General features: G+C 63.9%; 1 protein-coding gene across 4 annotated transcripts in view; it reads left to right on the top strand.

Annotated features, from left to right (window-relative positions):
• Positions 1 to 2,932: 2,932 nt before the first annotated feature.
• PIEZO1 (piezo type mechanosensitive ion channel component 1 (Er blood group)) overlaps positions 2,933 to 16,501 on the top strand; it is a 54,231-nt gene continuing 40,662 nt past the window's right edge. For 2 of the 4 annotated variants that reach the window (XM_067718645.1, XM_067718643.1), the window contains exon 1: positions 2,934 to 3,328. In XM_067718645.1, coding sequence (XP_067574746.1) covers positions 3,265 to 3,328 — 64 coding nt within the window. In that variant the 5' untranslated portion in view covers positions 2,934 to 3,264. Of the gene's footprint in view, positions 3,329 to 16,501 lie in introns of all 4 variants that reach the window. The other 2 variants (XM_067718647.1, XM_067718646.1) reach the window with 2 other exon arrangements.

Genomic DNA, 16,501 nt, shown 5'->3' with positions numbered 1-16,501 from the left:
CTCTCTCTCTCTTTTTTTTTTTTTTTGGTCCGTAGCATGTGGCATGTGGGATCTTAGTTCCCCAGCCAGGGATCGAACCTGTGCCCCCTGCAGTGGAAGTGCGGATTCTTAACCACTGGACCAGCAGGGAAGTCCCTCTCTGTCTGACTTACTTCACTTAGTATGATCATCTCTAGGTCCATCCATGTTGCTGCAAATGGCATTATTTCATTCTTTTTATGAAAAGAATTCCATTGTATATATGTGCCACATCTTCTTTAGCCATTCATCTGTCGATGGACACTTAGGTTGCTTCCATGACCTGGCTATTGTGAATAACGCTGCAGTGGACATTGGGGTGCGTGTATCTTTTTGAATTACAGTTTGCTCCGGACTTATGCCCAGGAGTGGGACTGCTGGATCATATGGTAGCTCTATTTTTAGTTTTTTAAGGAACCTCCATACCGCTCTTTAGAGTAGTTACATTTCTATTTTAATCAACAAGTGTGGTAGGACCCCGAGCCATGGGGTTGTAGGGCAGAAATGGCTTTGGGCTTGGAATCAGGAAAGTTGGTCTTAAGGCCTGGCTTGTCCTTTGGCAAATGACGTCCCCCCCTCGGGCCCCCGTGTCCTCGTCTGCAAAGGATTAGAACCTGCATTACTGAACAGCCAGGACTTGCCCCCTACTCGGCAAGTCGGCAGGTAGGGAAGCTCTGCTGCTGAGAATCTGTCCCCACTGCGCTCCTGTAAAAAGTGTTTTGTGAATAGGTGATGCGTGTGTGCAGCCAAAAACCACAACACGAAAAGGCACTTCAGCAACCACTGTTCCCCTCCCATCCCACAGTGCAGCTCCACCCCTACCGGCCTGGCTGTGGCGCGTGTTCCTCCCAGAGACTCTGTGTCCACGACGGCCAGGCATGGGCCAACGCCTCTGCTTTTGCCGGTTGTAATAATGTGTCTTAGGGATTGTTCCATATTGATACACAGAGAGTTGCTTCACTCTCTAACTGCTTTGAAGCGCTCCACGGCAGGATGCGTGATGGTTTCTTCTAACAGCTCCTCAATTTGCCAGAACAGTTGGTTTCTTTCCTGTCTTTTCGCTGCTCACAATTCTTGGAAGCATACATTCTGCTCCTCTGCAGGGAAAGTCCTTTCTTTGTTCCGGAGCCGGACGGGAGGGTGGGAAGCACGGCGAGCCAGGTCCCCGAAGCTGCGGGGGTGCTGGGGGCCGCCTGCCCAGGGCTCTTGTCCCCTCATCCTCATTCGGAGTCCTCCTGCTTCCCCCTCAGACTTTGCTCTTGGGATAGAGTCTAAAACCTTGTATCCTAGGCCTTAGAAGGACTTAGCTTAAGGGAGTGGTTTTTAAGCTTTTTGTTGTTTTTGCATTTAAACCCTTTATGCAAACAAGGCCCGGTGTAGGTGGACATCAATGTCCCGAGAGGGGCCCCCTGCTGTCCCCTGGTCACCCTGAGGGCAGGCCAGGCAGAGGGCAGGGTGGGCGGAGTCCTAAGCCCAATGCTGTGTCTGTTCTGCCTGTTGTCTCTCCCTCTCCCTCTGCCCTCCTCTCTCCAGTCCACAGCCCGGTAAAGAATGACGAGGGTGGTGGGTAACCGAGGGGACCGATGGTAACCCCTCGAGGGTGTGCGTTACTTCACACCACTTTTACATGGTCTCTTAAATCTTCACAGCTTTGCAGCTGGCCCCCATCCCGTCTCACAGATGCCCCCCAAGGCTCAGAGAGGGGGCTGGCCTGTTGGGCAGAAGGCCGGCAGCCAGTAGAGCTGCCGTGGGCTGTCCCTCGGTCATCTCTCTGGACGCTGCTGCTGCTTGGGGACCCTGGCCACAATCCCCGCCAAGGGATGGCCTCAGGCGGTCAGGTTCGGGCCTGGGACTCTCAAGGAGCTCAACCCCCTGTCCCCAGCTTCCTTTGGTCTCTGACCTTGGGGAGGAACCCCGAGGCTACGAGTCTCAAGGGCTCTAGAGAAAGTCCAGGGTGAGTCATGACTCCAGGAAGGAGAGGCAGAGAGAAAACCAGTCAGCACTGAAACACCAGATTTCATGGAAGTCCCCATTTCTGGCTTTTGAAGAGTGGGAGGGTCTGGGCCTGTGTTGGAGCTGGGATGGTTGGCCAGCCGGAGCCGGGCACCACGTGCAGGCTCCGGGTCCCCACCGCACCCATCAGCTTCCTCAGGCCCTCACCCGGTCCTGGGTCCCGTCACCCTCGGTGGGCTCTGCCTTACACACCGAGCGGCTCTTTTTTTCTCCTTTCCCAGCCCAATTCAAGGGTGGAGAAGGCCAAACTGGGGTGGCCGGGTGAAGTGCCCAGCGCAGCCTGGGCTCAGACCCTGGCCTGGCCGCCCAAGGGCAGTTATCGCTTCTCAGCTATGGCAGAGGGATCAGGGCAGAGCTGGCGGTGGTGGCAGGCGCGGGTGGAAGCGGCCCCCAGCCCCCGTCGGACCTCAAGGGCTTCCCGCCCGACATCCAGCCCGGCCGCGGCCCTGGCCCTGCGGGCGGGGCCTCCGAGCCACCCCACGGTCCCCAGGGGGCGCTGCGGGTCTGCGTCCGTGGGAGCAAAGCCCCAGCTGCTCCTGCAGTGCGGGGCGCAGAAGCGGGTGGCGTGCTGCCGCGGAAGCCCGGCGATAGGGACCCTTTCTTGAGCCCTCCGGACCGGAACCGCCGGGGGAGAAGCGGCCCCCGCCCGCCCCCACGCGACTCCGAGCGGCAGCGCCAAGGCTGTTGAGGGTGGAGGTCTTCTCGGGGAGTACGCCGCACGGGGGTCTCCGGTCCCCGCTGGCCGGCCCCGGCCGGCAGGGCTGGTGGGGGTCGCGGGCGGCACGGAGCGGCGGAGGGGTTGCCGGGGCGTGCCGGGCCGTCGGGGAGGCGCGGGGGCGGGCACGCCGGGAGGGCGGGGGGCCGAGCTTATAAAGGCCCGCGGGCGGGCTGAGGGAGGAGGGAGCTGCCGAGCCGCGTCCTGCCGTGCTCGGATTCCGCGAGCTGCCGAGAGCCGTGCGCTGCGCTCCGCCGCGGGGCAGGGCTGACACCGGAGCGAGTGCGGGCCCCAGCCGTCGGCACCGGCGGGCCGCGGTGGGCCCCGGCCCTAGGAGGAGGACCAGGAGGGCGCGGAGGCGCTCGTGTCCCCACAGACCAGCCGGGGTCCTGGCCGCTGCGCGCGGCACGTGCAGCGACCCGCCCTGTGCGCCATGCGCCGGCCGCGGCTCCCCAGCGCCGCCCTTTAGTGCCGCGGCGGCCGAGCGACCCCGGGCCGGCTCCACGGGCCCCTCGGGCATGGAGCCGCACGTGCTCGGCGCCGTCCTCTACTGGCTGCTGCTGCCCTTCGTGCTCCTGGCCGGTGAGTTGGGGAGTGCGCTGCGGGCTCTGGTCTGGGACGGGGTCTGCGTCCCCGCTCCCGGTTTCCGGCCCGGCCGCCCAGCGAGGCTGGCGGGGCGAGGACCGTGCGCGGAGATTCCCCGGGACGCGCGCGGCCCTGGGCGCCCACATTCCAGAAGCATGAGAGCGCCGGGGGGGCCGGGGCCCCGTCCCAGCGCCAGGCTGGGAGGGCGGCGGCGGGGTGGCGGGCAGATGGCACCCGGGCGCCCACAGGGGCGGGCAACGAGCGACCCCCGGAGAGGGCGGCTCGTGCCCACGCCCTGGGCGCTGAGAGAAGGGGCACGAGGGTAGGGGAATGTTGGCCCCTATGGGAGGGGCTGGGGCGTCGGTGAGGGGGGCACGAATCTCTTTTTCTCTTTCGTGTTTAAAAAAAAGCTCAAATTTGCATCACGACTTCCTGACCAATCTGGGAGAAGGCGGGCTTCCTGCCTGGAGCTGTTTCATCTGGAGCCTCCGGAGGCTCTAGCGTCGCTGTGCCCTGGGCTCGGCCCCCCTCACTCTTCCCCTTCCCGTCCCCACCCCACAGCCGGACTAGGGCAGGCCCATGCTCTGGAAAACATAGTTGGGGTTCCTCCCTGCCGCCCTGGTGTCCTGGCTTAACTCCGCTGGGCTCTAGTGCTGCGAGAGGGGCGGGGCAGGCTGTGCCCTGGGCTGGGGGAGGGAATGCCCCGCAGAAGCCTGTGGTCTTGGTATCAGAGCTGAGGGCCCGCAACCTTGCTGCTTGCCGTGTCGTCGGCGCCCCTTCCCGGAAGCTCGTAGTTGTGGCTTTCGTTGCTCCATGGCCCTCCCCCTCTGCACCCCTCCTGGCCTCCCTGTGCCCGGGGCAGAGTGCCCGAGACTCATTTCACCCTTCACACGCCAGCCCTTGGCCCTCAGCTCCCTCCGCTGGGGCTGTCTCTACTGGGTGTGAGCTGGAAAGCGGTCTGATTAAATTAATTCGCGGAAACATGGAACGGTTTGCAGTGTGAGTCTGCCTGTTGGGTGAAAATTTGTCCGACCGTGGTGGGTGTTGTTGGTGTTTTTATGCTGAAAGCCTTTCCAGAGCCTCTGAAATCGCTCCAGGTGGAATTTGCCAACTTCTGTTATAGGGAGGAGCGGGCTCCAGTGGGCTAGGAATGTGGGACCCCGAGCAGCCTGCCCTCGGCTCCCAGACAGACTGTGTTTTGATTTGTAGCAGAGGAAGGTGGTGAGACTTGGGAAAATTTTCAGGACAGGAATCAATGAAAACCATTGAGGTCAGGGAGGAGGGTCTGAGTCAGCCTTGCACGGACCGGACAGCCCGGGATGTGCTCGGGGGAGTGTGGGGCCCGTCGGCCTTTCTCCTCGTGCCTCTGGAGGGTAGACGTTAACAGGCTAGCAGAACAGACCCAGCTGGACGTGTGGCTCAGAAGCTGGTAAGCTTCTCAGAGGGGCAGGTGGGCCTCGGACGGCCCCGCAGCACACCTGCAGCCTCCTTAGGCTGTGAAGCCAGGAGGGGAATTGGGTAGGCCTGCGCGGTGGGCGCTCGCTCCTGAAGGGCGCGCCTCCCCACGTGGTGCAGTCTCCTCGTTCAGGGTCAGCAGACTTTTTCTGTGATGGGCTGGATAGTAAATATTTTCACATCATGAGCTCTTCTGGTGTTTTTTCCAACCATTAAAAAATGTAAACACCACTCCTAGCTTGTGAGCTGTAGCAGAACAAGTGGCGGAGCCAGGCTCAGCCCCAGGGCCAGAGTTTGTTGACCCCGAGAATTAATCTGTGTTCTTCGGGCTGTTGCTTGTAACCCAAATGGGTGATATGGGCGGGGGGAGGGTAGGTCTCTCGGTCTGTGGACGCAGACGTGGCACTAGCTCAGGGTTCCCACCTGGGCTACATTGGAGTCACCTGAGAGCTTTTCACATCCTGATGAATAATTCTTTGTGCACGTGGGCCGGCTTTCCTGTGAATCTAAAACTGTCCCCCAAATGAAGTCTGTTCATTAAAACCCTGGTACCCTGGCCATGCCCCGCATGGATCCTGTGTCTGGGTGCGGGGCTCGGCCTTCCACATTTTTTCTTGAGCTTTGTGGGAGGGTGACGTAGAGCCGGCCAGGAGCCCTGCGCAGTGACACCTGAGAGGCTGGAGGCCGGCTCTCGGGTCGGGGCGTGGGCGGCCCCTGAGGGAGCTCGCTGTGTGCTGCCGCCTTCTGAGCGCCCCGCGGTCTGTGGCGAGCTTTGGTAGCGTTGGTCAGTGCTGCGGTGTTTCCCAGTGAGTGGTCGGTGCTGGACGAGGTCGTCGGAGGGGATTGGTCAGACCTGTGCCTGTGCTGGCTCAGGCAGCGGCCGCAGTGAGGGTTTGGGTCATCCTGGGGTGCCCCTTGCCTCCCCAAATCCCACCTCCACCTCGTCACAGCAGAGACTCCCCAGCCCCCCACCCTGCCTCCCTGGGAAGGGTGACGGCCTTCGACGTCTCACCTGTGGTCCCTGCAGCCCTGGGGGTCAGGACCCAGAGCTGGAAGTTTCTAGAGAGACAGAACACTTTGTGATTCCCATGGAACGGGCCCCGCCCCGTGACTCTTGACCTAATGGGCCTCCCAAAAGCAGCACCGTAGCCCAAAGGCAGGTGGGTAGAAGGCAGTAACTGTATCACTGATAGGGAAACACGGGCAGGGCGGCAACATGGCTTCCGCCTGCGGGATGGACGGGGCTCCCGGCCTCGTGGACACGCCTACTGCACGCCAGCGTCGTCACCTGCACCAGCCTGATTGTCACTGCCGTGTCACCGTTTAGAATGGGACACTTCCTCCTTTTCATCGTGTTTTCACCATCACCGTCTTAACACCCCTGTGAGGCGGGCAGGAAGGCAGTGCGAAGACGGAGGCCTGAGACAGCGGGGCCCTGTTAGAAACCCAGGCCTGAGACTTCCCTCCCAGCCCCCTGGTGGTGACACCCCGCGAGGCTCTCAGGCTGGCAGTGAGCCTGGGGCCGTCCCTTTCCGAGGCCCCCAGAGCTGAGGGTAGGTCTCGCGTTCATCTGCCGCCTTGTAGGGGAGACTCGGCCTCCTGCAGCCCCTCCGAGGACTGAATAAGTCGCAGGACTCAGATGCCTGGTTGACGGGACCCGAGGGCTCAGTGTGCGTGATCAGGGAAGGGGCTGGGGTCGGCCCAGGAGCCGAGGACGGGTCATCTGTGGTCATCTTGCAGGTGGCCATCCCACCAGCAGTCAGGCCAGCGGGAAGGGTCCTGCGGGGCAGTGTTGATGGGGGGGCGGGGGTGACAAGCATCTCAGATCCTGTCCCTGGGACTGCTTTCTGGGCGGTGTCTCTCCCTCCAACACTTTCGGTTCTCAAAGGTGGAGAGGGAAAGGGGCCCGTCTGCTCTGAGCCCAACTGCAGGGGACTGCCTTCTGTGGCAGGGCCCCTACAGGGCTCGAGGGTATCCCCTGCTCCCCCTCCGCCCCACCAGCACAGTCTTTAGGGCCCAGTGTGAGCTGCCTCCTACAGGAAGCCACTTTTTTTTTTTTTTTGCGGTACGCAGCCCTCTCACTGCTGTGGGCTCTCCCGTTGCGGCGGAGCACAGGCTCCGGACGCGCAGGCTCAGGGGCCATGGTTCACGGGCCCAGCCGCTCCGCGGCATGTGGGATCTTCCCGCACCGGGGCACGAACCCGTGTCCCCTGCATCGGCAGGTGGGCTCTCAACCACTGTGCCACCAGGGAAGCCCAGGAAGCCACCCTTGACCACCCTGGTCCTCAGGAATCCCCTTTTCCTTAGAATTCAGTGAAGTCTTGTCTTCTTTGTTTTCGAAATAGAGAGACTTGTTTTGTTTTTAGATTCTTTCGTTTGTAGACTCTTTGCTTTGGTTACCAAAGCAATTTCCTTCTCCCCCGTGATGCCGACTCCAGGAGTTACAGAAGTGGGTCAGAAGTCCGCTGTGTCTGCTGCGCAGCGGCTGGAGCCTGAGGCTGTCTTCGGGGGGGTCGATGCTCTGCACGTGAGCTCTGCCCCACTCCTGACCTTTGAACCCCTCTGAGTTAAGCCTGTTTTCTGGATGAGGAACCTGGGGCTTGGGGAACTAGAACGCAGGCGAGAAAGGATGAGTCTGGGGGTGAAATCTTCTCCTTCTCAGGGCAGGTGAGCCCCACGCCTGCTGGCGGGGTGGGAGAACCTGGGGTGGGAGGTCTTAGGGAGGAGAGGGCGAGGCTGGCCCTGCTGGAGGGGCTTGTGGGTGGCGCCAGCGTCTGTCCCGCTCTGAACCTGCCAGGCCCTCACCCCTCTGTCTGGGCCTCAGTTTCCTCGCCTGTAAACGAGACGATAAAAGCTTGAAGGCCGACCCCAGGTTTCTGATCGCTTGGTCCCTGGGTGGGGCAGGGCGGGACAGTCCTGGGGGGCCGAGTGGAAGAGCCGCCCACCACCAGGTCCTGAATGTGCAGAGATGCCCGCCGGCCACAGGCCGTTTCCAGGCGGGGAGGCGTGGCGTCCAGAGCCACCGTGCGTGACACCCGCCTGCTCAGATTCCTGTGCTCACGTGGGACGTTTCCCCAAGTTCATTCAAGCGTTCTCTCACCCAGGTCTCGTGGGACGGTGCTCCGGGCAGGCGCCTAGGTGCTGGTTCAGGGCCAGCGGCGGTGGGCGTGGGAGGGGCTGGGCCCATTCTCCTCTCTAATGGAGGCCGAGGTTTCCCTGGCTGTATGGCGAGGTGTGGGTCCCCCGCAGCTCCCGGCACCTTGGTTCTGTAAGTGCCTTTGCCGTGTCTATTCACGCTGTGCTGAGCCCAGATGGGAAAGAAACGCAGTGCAGCCTGTGACGTCATACAGAACAAGGTCCAGGCTGGGCAGGGCTGGGGAGAGGTGGGCACCCAGCGGGACTCGTCTGCTGGAGGGAGAGAAGTTGTCAGCCAGGCCGGGGAGGGGGGCAGGGTGGCAGATCGAAGGCTCCGGACCAGTGCAGCCCCCCAGGGTCGGACCGCCTGTGGAAGGAGGCGAACAGGTGGCCTGGTAGCTGGGGGGCTCCCATCCCCTAGTGGTGGCCAGTCGGAGGGTTGGGTTGGAGAGGGCAGGGCAGTGCCGAGTGGACAGTCGGGCCGGAGGGACCTGAGGCTTGACACCCCTCCCCCCGTCCCCATTGTGATTCTTTGATTTAGTGTTAATTACACAAGTAACGTATGAATACTTGTCCTGAAACAGTGACGTTTTGGGTCAGATGAGATTAAGTTCCTTCTTCAACCCTTTCTTCCTGTCCTGAGAAGGAAGGCCCTGGTCAGTGGCTGGGGCCCCGGCAGCGCCCCGCCCACCCCGACACGTGTGAGAGTGTTTCTTGGGGTGGCCCGGGGTCAGCAGCCTCTGCCCTGGAGAGGAGCCCGCGAGGCTGGGGCCTGGTGCCGCGGGCAGCCCTGCAGAAGCCGCCGACTGCGATGGGCATCGCCCGGCCCGGCCCAGCCGCCCGGTGCCGCCAGGGCACCCTCAGGCCGACGTGCGTGGCCCGCGCTTCCCTGCGCCGTCTCGGGCCTTTGCCGAGTGGGGCGGGTCAATTTTTCTGGTGTGTTTTAATAACATAATTATAGGGAGTATTTTTAGTTGCCTGTAACGGCCGACTGTTTACCAGGCTCCGACCTGCGCGCTGTTTTTCTCCGAGAGTATATATAGCCGGGCCTCTTCTCCTTCCCCGGGGCTCAGGCTAAAGAGGGAGCGTGGCCACCTCAGCTGCCTCCTGTGGTTTCCTTTGCCAGCGAACGGGCGGCTGAACCCGGCCCAGCGGCTTCCGCAGAGCGGGAGGGGTCTGGGGGCTGCTGTCCTTGAGAGCAGGTGGGGGGCCGGGGTGGGCGGGGCCTCTGTCCTGGGCTCTTAACCGCTGACTGCGTGGTGGGACGTGTCCCATGCAGGGAGCTGAGGCGGGAGGGACGCGCCTCTCAGGCCGCGTCCGGGCCCAGCTCCGACCCCGGCAGTGCCCAGGTGTGCTGCCCAGGCCCGTCCCCCAAGCGCTCCTCGCCTCCCCTGCCCTTCAGTGGCCTCCCGTGGATCCTCTGGGGAAAACAAGAGAACACAACTGCTGTGCGCACAGGTTCCTTGGGCCTGCAGAAGCAGCCAGTGGCCCGTGATTGTGGCCCGGACTGTGGCTGGGTCTGGATGGGCACAGCAGGAGCGGACACAGCCTGGCTCCCGGGCAGGGGCCTCACGGGCCTCAGGCCTGGGCCTTGGTCTCTCTCACCTCCTGGAACTGCCAGGGCCTGTGACCTGTGGCTGCCCCCAGTGACACCCCAGGATCCTGTCTGCCTCCCTCCCTCCCTCCCTCCCCCCTCCCTCCCTCCCTCCCTCCCCCCTCCCTCTCTCTCTCTCTCTCTCATTCACTTGATCTCTGATTACGGTTAAAACACCATTAGAAAAAACACGTCATCATAACAGCATTAACAAGAGCTTTTCAAAGGGAAACTCAGCCGTCCATGCCGCTACCCCCAGCTCAGCTGTTTGGTCCTCCCCTCCCGTGGGTGGCCAGGGATCGTAGGGACCACGGGGCACGCCCAGGAGCTCTGAGGGGCCACGGGTACCTGTCTCCCCTGCTGGGGGGGTGTCCCTCGGCTGCTTCACGGAGGGGCAGGTCACCCTCACCGCCGAGGCGCCGGTCCCCGTGTGCCCGTTTGGGTGGCCGGTGCCGAGTGTCCTGGCCGCCACGTGGGCACACAGCGCTGCGTCGTCTACCTCAGTGTCCCCCCGTCCCCCAGCCCCCTGCAGCCTCCACCCATGTCCACGAGCATCACCCCCCGGCCTGGACAGACGGGGGCCTCGGCACGCCCAGCCCCAGGCTTCCGGCTATGCGTCCAGATGCATCCCACGGGCAAGCGGCCTTCCCGGGACATCCGAGAGCTGCCCACTGTGCCCACGGGGCCCCCCTCAGGACGAGCCTCCACTCGCTTTCCGGCCTGCTGCCAGCAGCACATTCGCTCCTGAGCGGGGGGCGCTAGTGGCTTTTCCATGTCACGGATGAGCACCCCCGGGGGCAGAGTTCTCGCCCGTGACACTGCTGCCTCCCGGGAGCCCCGCCCCCACTCATGTCAGTGTCTGGGGTGACCCCCCCCCCCCCGCAGTTCCTGTGGCTGCGCCTCTTCCTCCACCAGCCTCCCGCTTCCATTTGGTCTCTCAGCTCCCCGAGCTTGTCCTTGCCCCAGAACCTGCCGGCTGTCCCCCTGCCACCGCCTCCTGTGGCTGCCCTCCTCCCTCGCAGACGCTCCGTCGCTCTGCCGCCTTCTACGCGTCACTCGCCCGGCAAACGTGTCTGGAGAACCTGCCTGTGCCAGGTCCTGCTGTAGGCTCTGGGGTCCCGACAGAGCCCCCAGGGGAGGACGGCACGGTCCACGCGTAGAGCTTTCCGCTGAGACGTCAGGCACTCAGAGTAAAGGGTTGGACCTTACGTGTTCTGTCTGCTGGGTTGACAGTCAGGCACATCTGTCCCCCTCCCCAAGCGAGATGGAGATGTTTCTGCCGCCCGTTCACCCCCTCGACCCTGACTTCCTTCCCCAGGTCAGTTTTGCCTGCACTGGGGGGGGGGGGTCCGTGCTCGAGGGACCACCAGGGTGTGTACTTCTGTGTCTGCTGCCTTCCGTGCCTTCCCGTCTCTGGGACGTGACGCTGTGTGTGTGCTGGTGGTTCCTTCTTTCTGGTGCTAAGGTCCCCTGGATGCACGGCCACATTTGCTTATCTGATCACCTGTTGCGCCTGGTGGGTAGGCACGAGGCTGCTAGCCGCGTGGCGTCTCCGCGGACACACACTTGAATCTCATTCACTTCTGGCCGTGGGGTTGCTGGGTCACGGGCATCGCATGTTCCCTGCAAGGAAGCTTCGATCTGTCCTCCTGGTTGTCGTTTAGGGGATGCTCCGGGGCGCTCCACCCTCGCCGCGCGCGGTGTTGGCCTCTGATTTTTGCTGGTTCGGGGCGTGCGGTGGCATCTCCCGCGACCCCAGTCTTTGTTACCCTGATGCCAATGATGTTAAGCGCCTTGGACATCTTCTGTGGCACACGTCTTTAGGACTCTTTCACCCGTTAAAAAAAACTGGACTGTTTGTCTTTTTATTTCTGCCTCTGGGGGTTCGCTGTGGACTCGAGATCGTAAGCTCTTTATCAAACCTGTTTGTACCGCACGTGGTTTTCGTTTTCCCTGCCTGTGGCTTACAATCCTAATTGTCTAATTTATGCTGTCCAGTTAAGAGCAGGTGTTTTTTTTTTTTTTTTTTTTTTTTTTTTTTTTTGCGGTACGCGGGCCTCTCACTGCTGTGGCCTCTCCCGTTGCGGAGCACAGGCTCCGGACGCGCAGGCTCAGCGGCCATGGCTCTCGGGCCCAGCCGCTCCGCAGCATGTGGGATCTTCCCGGACCGGGGCACGAACCCGCGTCCCCTGCATCGGCAGGCGGACTCCCAGCCACTGCGCCACCAGGGAAGCCCGAGCAGGTGTTTTTGATTCTAAGTCCTGTGAGCTCGGATGCTTCTGGCTGGGACGTCCTCTCCCGTGCCCCCGAGCTGGTGGCTGTGACCAGGTGCCTGGCTCATGGGGTCTCTGAGTGTTTCCTGCTGGGTGGGCTGCTCCGCTCGCTGGGCTGGGCCTTCCCACTTCCTCCCTGCCCTGCCCGTCCCATCCCATCCTGTCCCATCCCAGCCCTCCCCTTCCCTCCTCTGCTGCCTGCCCAGCCCTCTGCCCGCTCTCAGCTCTCCTCTGGGGCCTCTGTCCCACTGTCTGCAGGCTCTTGTCCTGGTGTCGCTCCTGCGGTGGGACCGTCACTCTGCCCTTCCACGTGGCCCCCCCTGGGCCACCTGTTGAATGAAGCGGGTTCCTTTCGGCCTCTGCAGAGACGGTCCCAGTCTGCAGACCCCCGTTGCTGTGGTTCCCAGGGACGCAGTGACCATCTCTGTGCTCACCTGCTTTCCCTTCTGACTGTGCCCCTCAGGATAAGCTCCCCGGAGTCAGACCCCGAGTCCCAGGACAGGACAGACTCGCTGTCGGACGCACACCTGGTGCTTTACCAAGTGCAGCCTCCCCCGAGTGGGCACAGCCAGGCCCTGGCGTGTAGCGTCCTGTGTGACGCTCCCGGGAGGCCTGTGCGGTCTCCCCGGCAGACGAGCCGCCTGCGGTCCTCGGGGCCTGTCCGCGTCCAGTCCGGCTCCCTCCTCTCTCCTGCGGCGGCTCAGCTTAGCACACGCTCCGTGCTCACACACTCAGCTCGACAGACACGCTTGGCCCGTGTCTCCGCTCCGTGCGGGAGGCACCCGCCTGGGTCCTCTCCACCCTTGCTGGCGGGGTGGTGCCTCTTTTGTCCCTCGGCCCTCGTTTCCTCGTCACTGTCGCTGCAGCTTGGCCACTGCCCGGTCCTGTGGGTGGGAAGTGGACAGAGGCAGAGGCTGTGACAAGCGGGCACTGCCCGAGGCCCCGCGGGTGCCGAGCCCTGCCTGTGACACCCCCTTCCCGCTGCAGGCACGTCCCACACCTTATCAGCAGGGGCACACCGTCCCAGCCAGGGAGCGATGGCCAGGCTGGGCCCTAATCTCTGGAGGTCAGGAGTGGGATGACGCAGGGACAGTGGCCTGAGGCTCCACGAGGGCCCAGGAATGGCACCGAGGGGCCCGTCGGGAGGGCAGCCTTGCCCTGTGACCCCAGGAGGATGGGATTAGCGTTGAAGCAGCGCTGGCACGTTGTCTGGCCTGGCAGCAGCTCCCCTCGGGGTCCTGGACGCTGGGGATGGCGGTGGGCTCTGGGTCCTAGGTCCCTGTGTCCCCCTCAGGAAGCTGGGTCCGCTGGGCGCCGGATGGCCAGGACCTCCTCTTCCCCTGGAGGCGGCCCCGTTGGGCCTTCCGCCGCTGCCCCATCTGACTCTAGCCCTCTTAGGATCTGGGGCCTCCAGGGGGGCCTTCCTTCCCGTCCTGTTCCCGGGTTGCTGGTGGCGCGGCCACACAGGCAGGGAGGGAGCCTGTGCTCCGCTCACCAGGCGGCTCCCCTACCACCTCACCCTCCACCCGTCCACCTGTCCACCTTTCTTCTTGGAGCGAGGCCCCTCGTTCCCCTCCCCGTCGCCTCCCTTGCCCCACAAACCCTGGGAGGGCTGTGCTGTGCCCCTGTCCGCCCCCCTCCTTGGGAGAGCGAGGGATGAAGGGCTGGAGGCCGAGAGTGGCTTGCAGGGGTGGGCAGGAGGGCACTCTCCTCTGAGGGCCCACGCGGAGTTGAGCCCAGCTGGGAGGAGACCCCTGGCCCTCAAGGGCCAGAGCGGGCACGAGGCAGATGGAGGGGTAACCCTCCAGAGGAGGCTGCAGGAAGCTTCTGGGCTCACCGGCTCCATCGCATTCCAGAGCCTGAGACACTTCCAGGCATCCCGGGGCGGGGCCCGCTTGTGTCTTCCGGAGGCATTGGAGGCCTGCAGGGGGCTGGGGGGCGCTGAGGACTTGGAGAGGAAGGGGCCACGAGGGCAGGGGTGGGAGCTGCCAAGGGTCACCCCGCTGAGCCGGAGGAGGCGGCTGGGCACTGGGCCCCCGGAGGGGAGAGGAGCTGGAGGCCCTCCTCCCGGCTCTCCTCGGCCTGTCTGCGGGTGGGCGGGGCCTCGTGGTGTGAGCGCGGCCTGTCTGCGGGTGGGCGGGGCCTCGTGGTGTGAGCGCCGCTGCCAGGGGCTCGGCTCCGCCGGTTATTTGTAACTTGAGGCCGGTTTCCTCGCTGCGCTGTGTCCTCTCTGGTGGCTCCCGCTGTGACTGGGCCACAGGAGCCCAGGTGGCTTTCCTAGTCTCCGGGCCATAGGGCACATCACGGCTTCCTCCCTTGCCACAGGGCAGGGGGTCCAGGGTTCCCGTCCCTTCTTCCCTGTTCTGAACACGGACCTAGGACAGCAGCTCCTGGAGACAGGAGATGCTGGACGCCAGGTAGTGGGGCGGTCACGCCAGCGGCCGTGCTCGGAATCCAGCCTCCTGCCAGGATGGTTCCGGGGCTTCGGGGTGTTTATAAATGGGAATTTGGACATCGTCACCCCCTGCGTCACGTCCCTGCATCCTCGTCCTGCTTGGTCCTGTTCTGTGCACGGGCAGAGAGTGGGGGGCCCACTGGGGCTGCCCTGGGACTTCAGGTGGTTTCTGCCCCGTCCTGAGCACTGTCCCTGGGCTGCTCCAAGGTGCTGCTGTGTCGGGATCCAGGCTCCAGGGTGTATGGCCTCTGTGTGCCCAGCACCTGCCAGGCTGTGAAAGCCTTCAGGACCTGTGGTTTGGGGCCACACGCTGGGCCGGCAGGTGTCCTTGGAGCAGAGCAGTGGGATGGGAAATCTCCCAGGCCAAGTCTCTGTCACGTTTCCTCTCCCGGCATCGAGCTGGGCCTCCTGGCTCTGCTGCTGGGCCTCCTGGGGAAAGTGACTCAGCCTCTCTCAGCCTTGGACTCTTCACCTTTAGAAGGGGGACACACGCTGTGCAGGGAGGCCGTCCGGAGCAGAGCTGGGGGTGCAGAGCCTGCTACTACGCCAGGCGCCCAGCACCCGCCCTTCCGTCCCCGGGGCCTCTCTGCACCCCAGTTGTCTTCATCTCTAGTTGTGAGATTAGCACCTGTCCTGCTTGGCCTCGTGGCCCTTGGGGTGACCCTCCAGGTGACATGGGTGGAAATACTTTGTAAAGTGGCCCTGAGTGCGAGGCGGCCGTGCTGCTGCTCCCACACCCCTGGGCGCATCTCGAGAAGCCTGGCCACCCAGCACGTTAATCAAGGCACCCTAAAGCCCTGGGACACGGTGGTGGCCTCACCGGGGGCGGGAATCTGGGGCAGAGATGTTCAGTGGCTTGGTAATGTCGAGAGCTGAGGGGGGCGCGGCAGGGTGAGGACACCTTGCTCAGGTGAGCGCAGTGATGGACCCTGCCAGGTCTGGCTGAGTCATGGCGGCCGGGCGCTCCCGCAGGACAGCAGCACCGCCTGGCCCACCCTGAGCGGTTGGTAGGAAGGGAGTGGTGGGGCAGATGCGCGGCCTGGGGCCCTGGGGCGCTGGCCGTTTCCTGGTGCTGCCCCGAGGAGTCCCGTGTGACTCGGCCTGGCCTCTGAGGCGGTGGCACAGAGAATCGCAGCCCAGAGAAGCCGAGCCAGTTCCAGGCCCCACGCTGGAAAGCACAGGAGCCAGCTGGGCCGTGACCCGTCCAGGGAGGGTGGGCGTGTGGGTGGCATCAGGGCACGGAGGGACAGGATGCTCTGGGCGTCAGGTTCCTGCTGGGGCTCCCACTGTGAGGGTGGAATCGTGTGTGTGGCGGTCAGGAGGGCCCCCAGCCAGGGGACGTGTCTGCAGGGGGGCATCCCTGGCCTCGGGAGCCCCTCCGGGTAGAGGGACACTCTGGCGGGGCACGGGGAGCCGGTGTCTGTGGGCCTGCTGGGCGCCGGGGGACCCTCACTGGTCTCCCAGCATCGGCTGCGGCAGCTGGACGAGGCGCGAGAACCCCGCGGCCTGTCCGTGTGTAGCGGGGACGCCTGGGGGCCTCCTCCCCGGAGGTGACCAGAGCCTGCACGTTCCCAGAGGCTCAGCCTTGACCCTTGGGAGCAGCGGTGGGAGGTGTGCTGAGGCCTGCTTCTGGGCCCAGGGCCCCTGGGCTGTGGGCAGGTGGCCTCAGGTGGGCGGCCACGGGCTCTCCCTGTCGCTGGAGAACGCTCAGCTGTGGAGTACCCTCGAGCCAGCCGCTGAGTGTAAGGGCCTGGTGTCCCTGCTGCACGCGGCGGGGGCAGTGGGGGGCAGAGGCCCCCGGAGGGCGTGGCCACAGGCTGCCGGGCCCAGGAACGCGTCCTCTCGGTTCGGGGCGTCCCTGGCACCTTGTGGCACCTTGTGACGAGGTGACAGCTGCCCCTGTGCTGATGGCCGAGGCCTTCTGGGAGCTGGGCCGACTGAGGCTGGGGGCGGTGGACGGGAGCCGGCCGGGAGGGAGGGCACCGGCTCCGCCTCGAGCCTCGTGGGGGCCTGTTTGTCGTGTCGCTCGGGACCCCCGCGATGTGTGCCGCTTGCTTTGCTGTCAGGAATCGGATTGGTTTTCCAGAAACGCCGGATGTGGTGGGTGAGAGGCAGTGTTCGCCGCCCCTCTTTTTCCAGGAACTGAACGTGTGGCTTCGGCCGGGCCTGCCCCATCCCCACCTGCCCGCGCTCTCTGCTCTTAAGTGGCTGCCCCTCCTCTCATCTGGGGAGCCGACCCCACCACCAGGGGCCAGTGG

This window comes from Pseudorca crassidens, chromosome 20 (assembly GCF_039906515.1).
Source record: "Pseudorca crassidens isolate mPseCra1 chromosome 20, mPseCra1.hap1, whole genome shotgun sequence".
In the NCBI taxonomy this organism is placed as follows: Eukaryota; Metazoa; Chordata; class Mammalia; order Artiodactyla; family Delphinidae; genus Pseudorca; species Pseudorca crassidens.
Note: the sequence above shows the minus strand (reverse complement) of the source record. Positions and strands in the feature narration are given on the sequence as shown.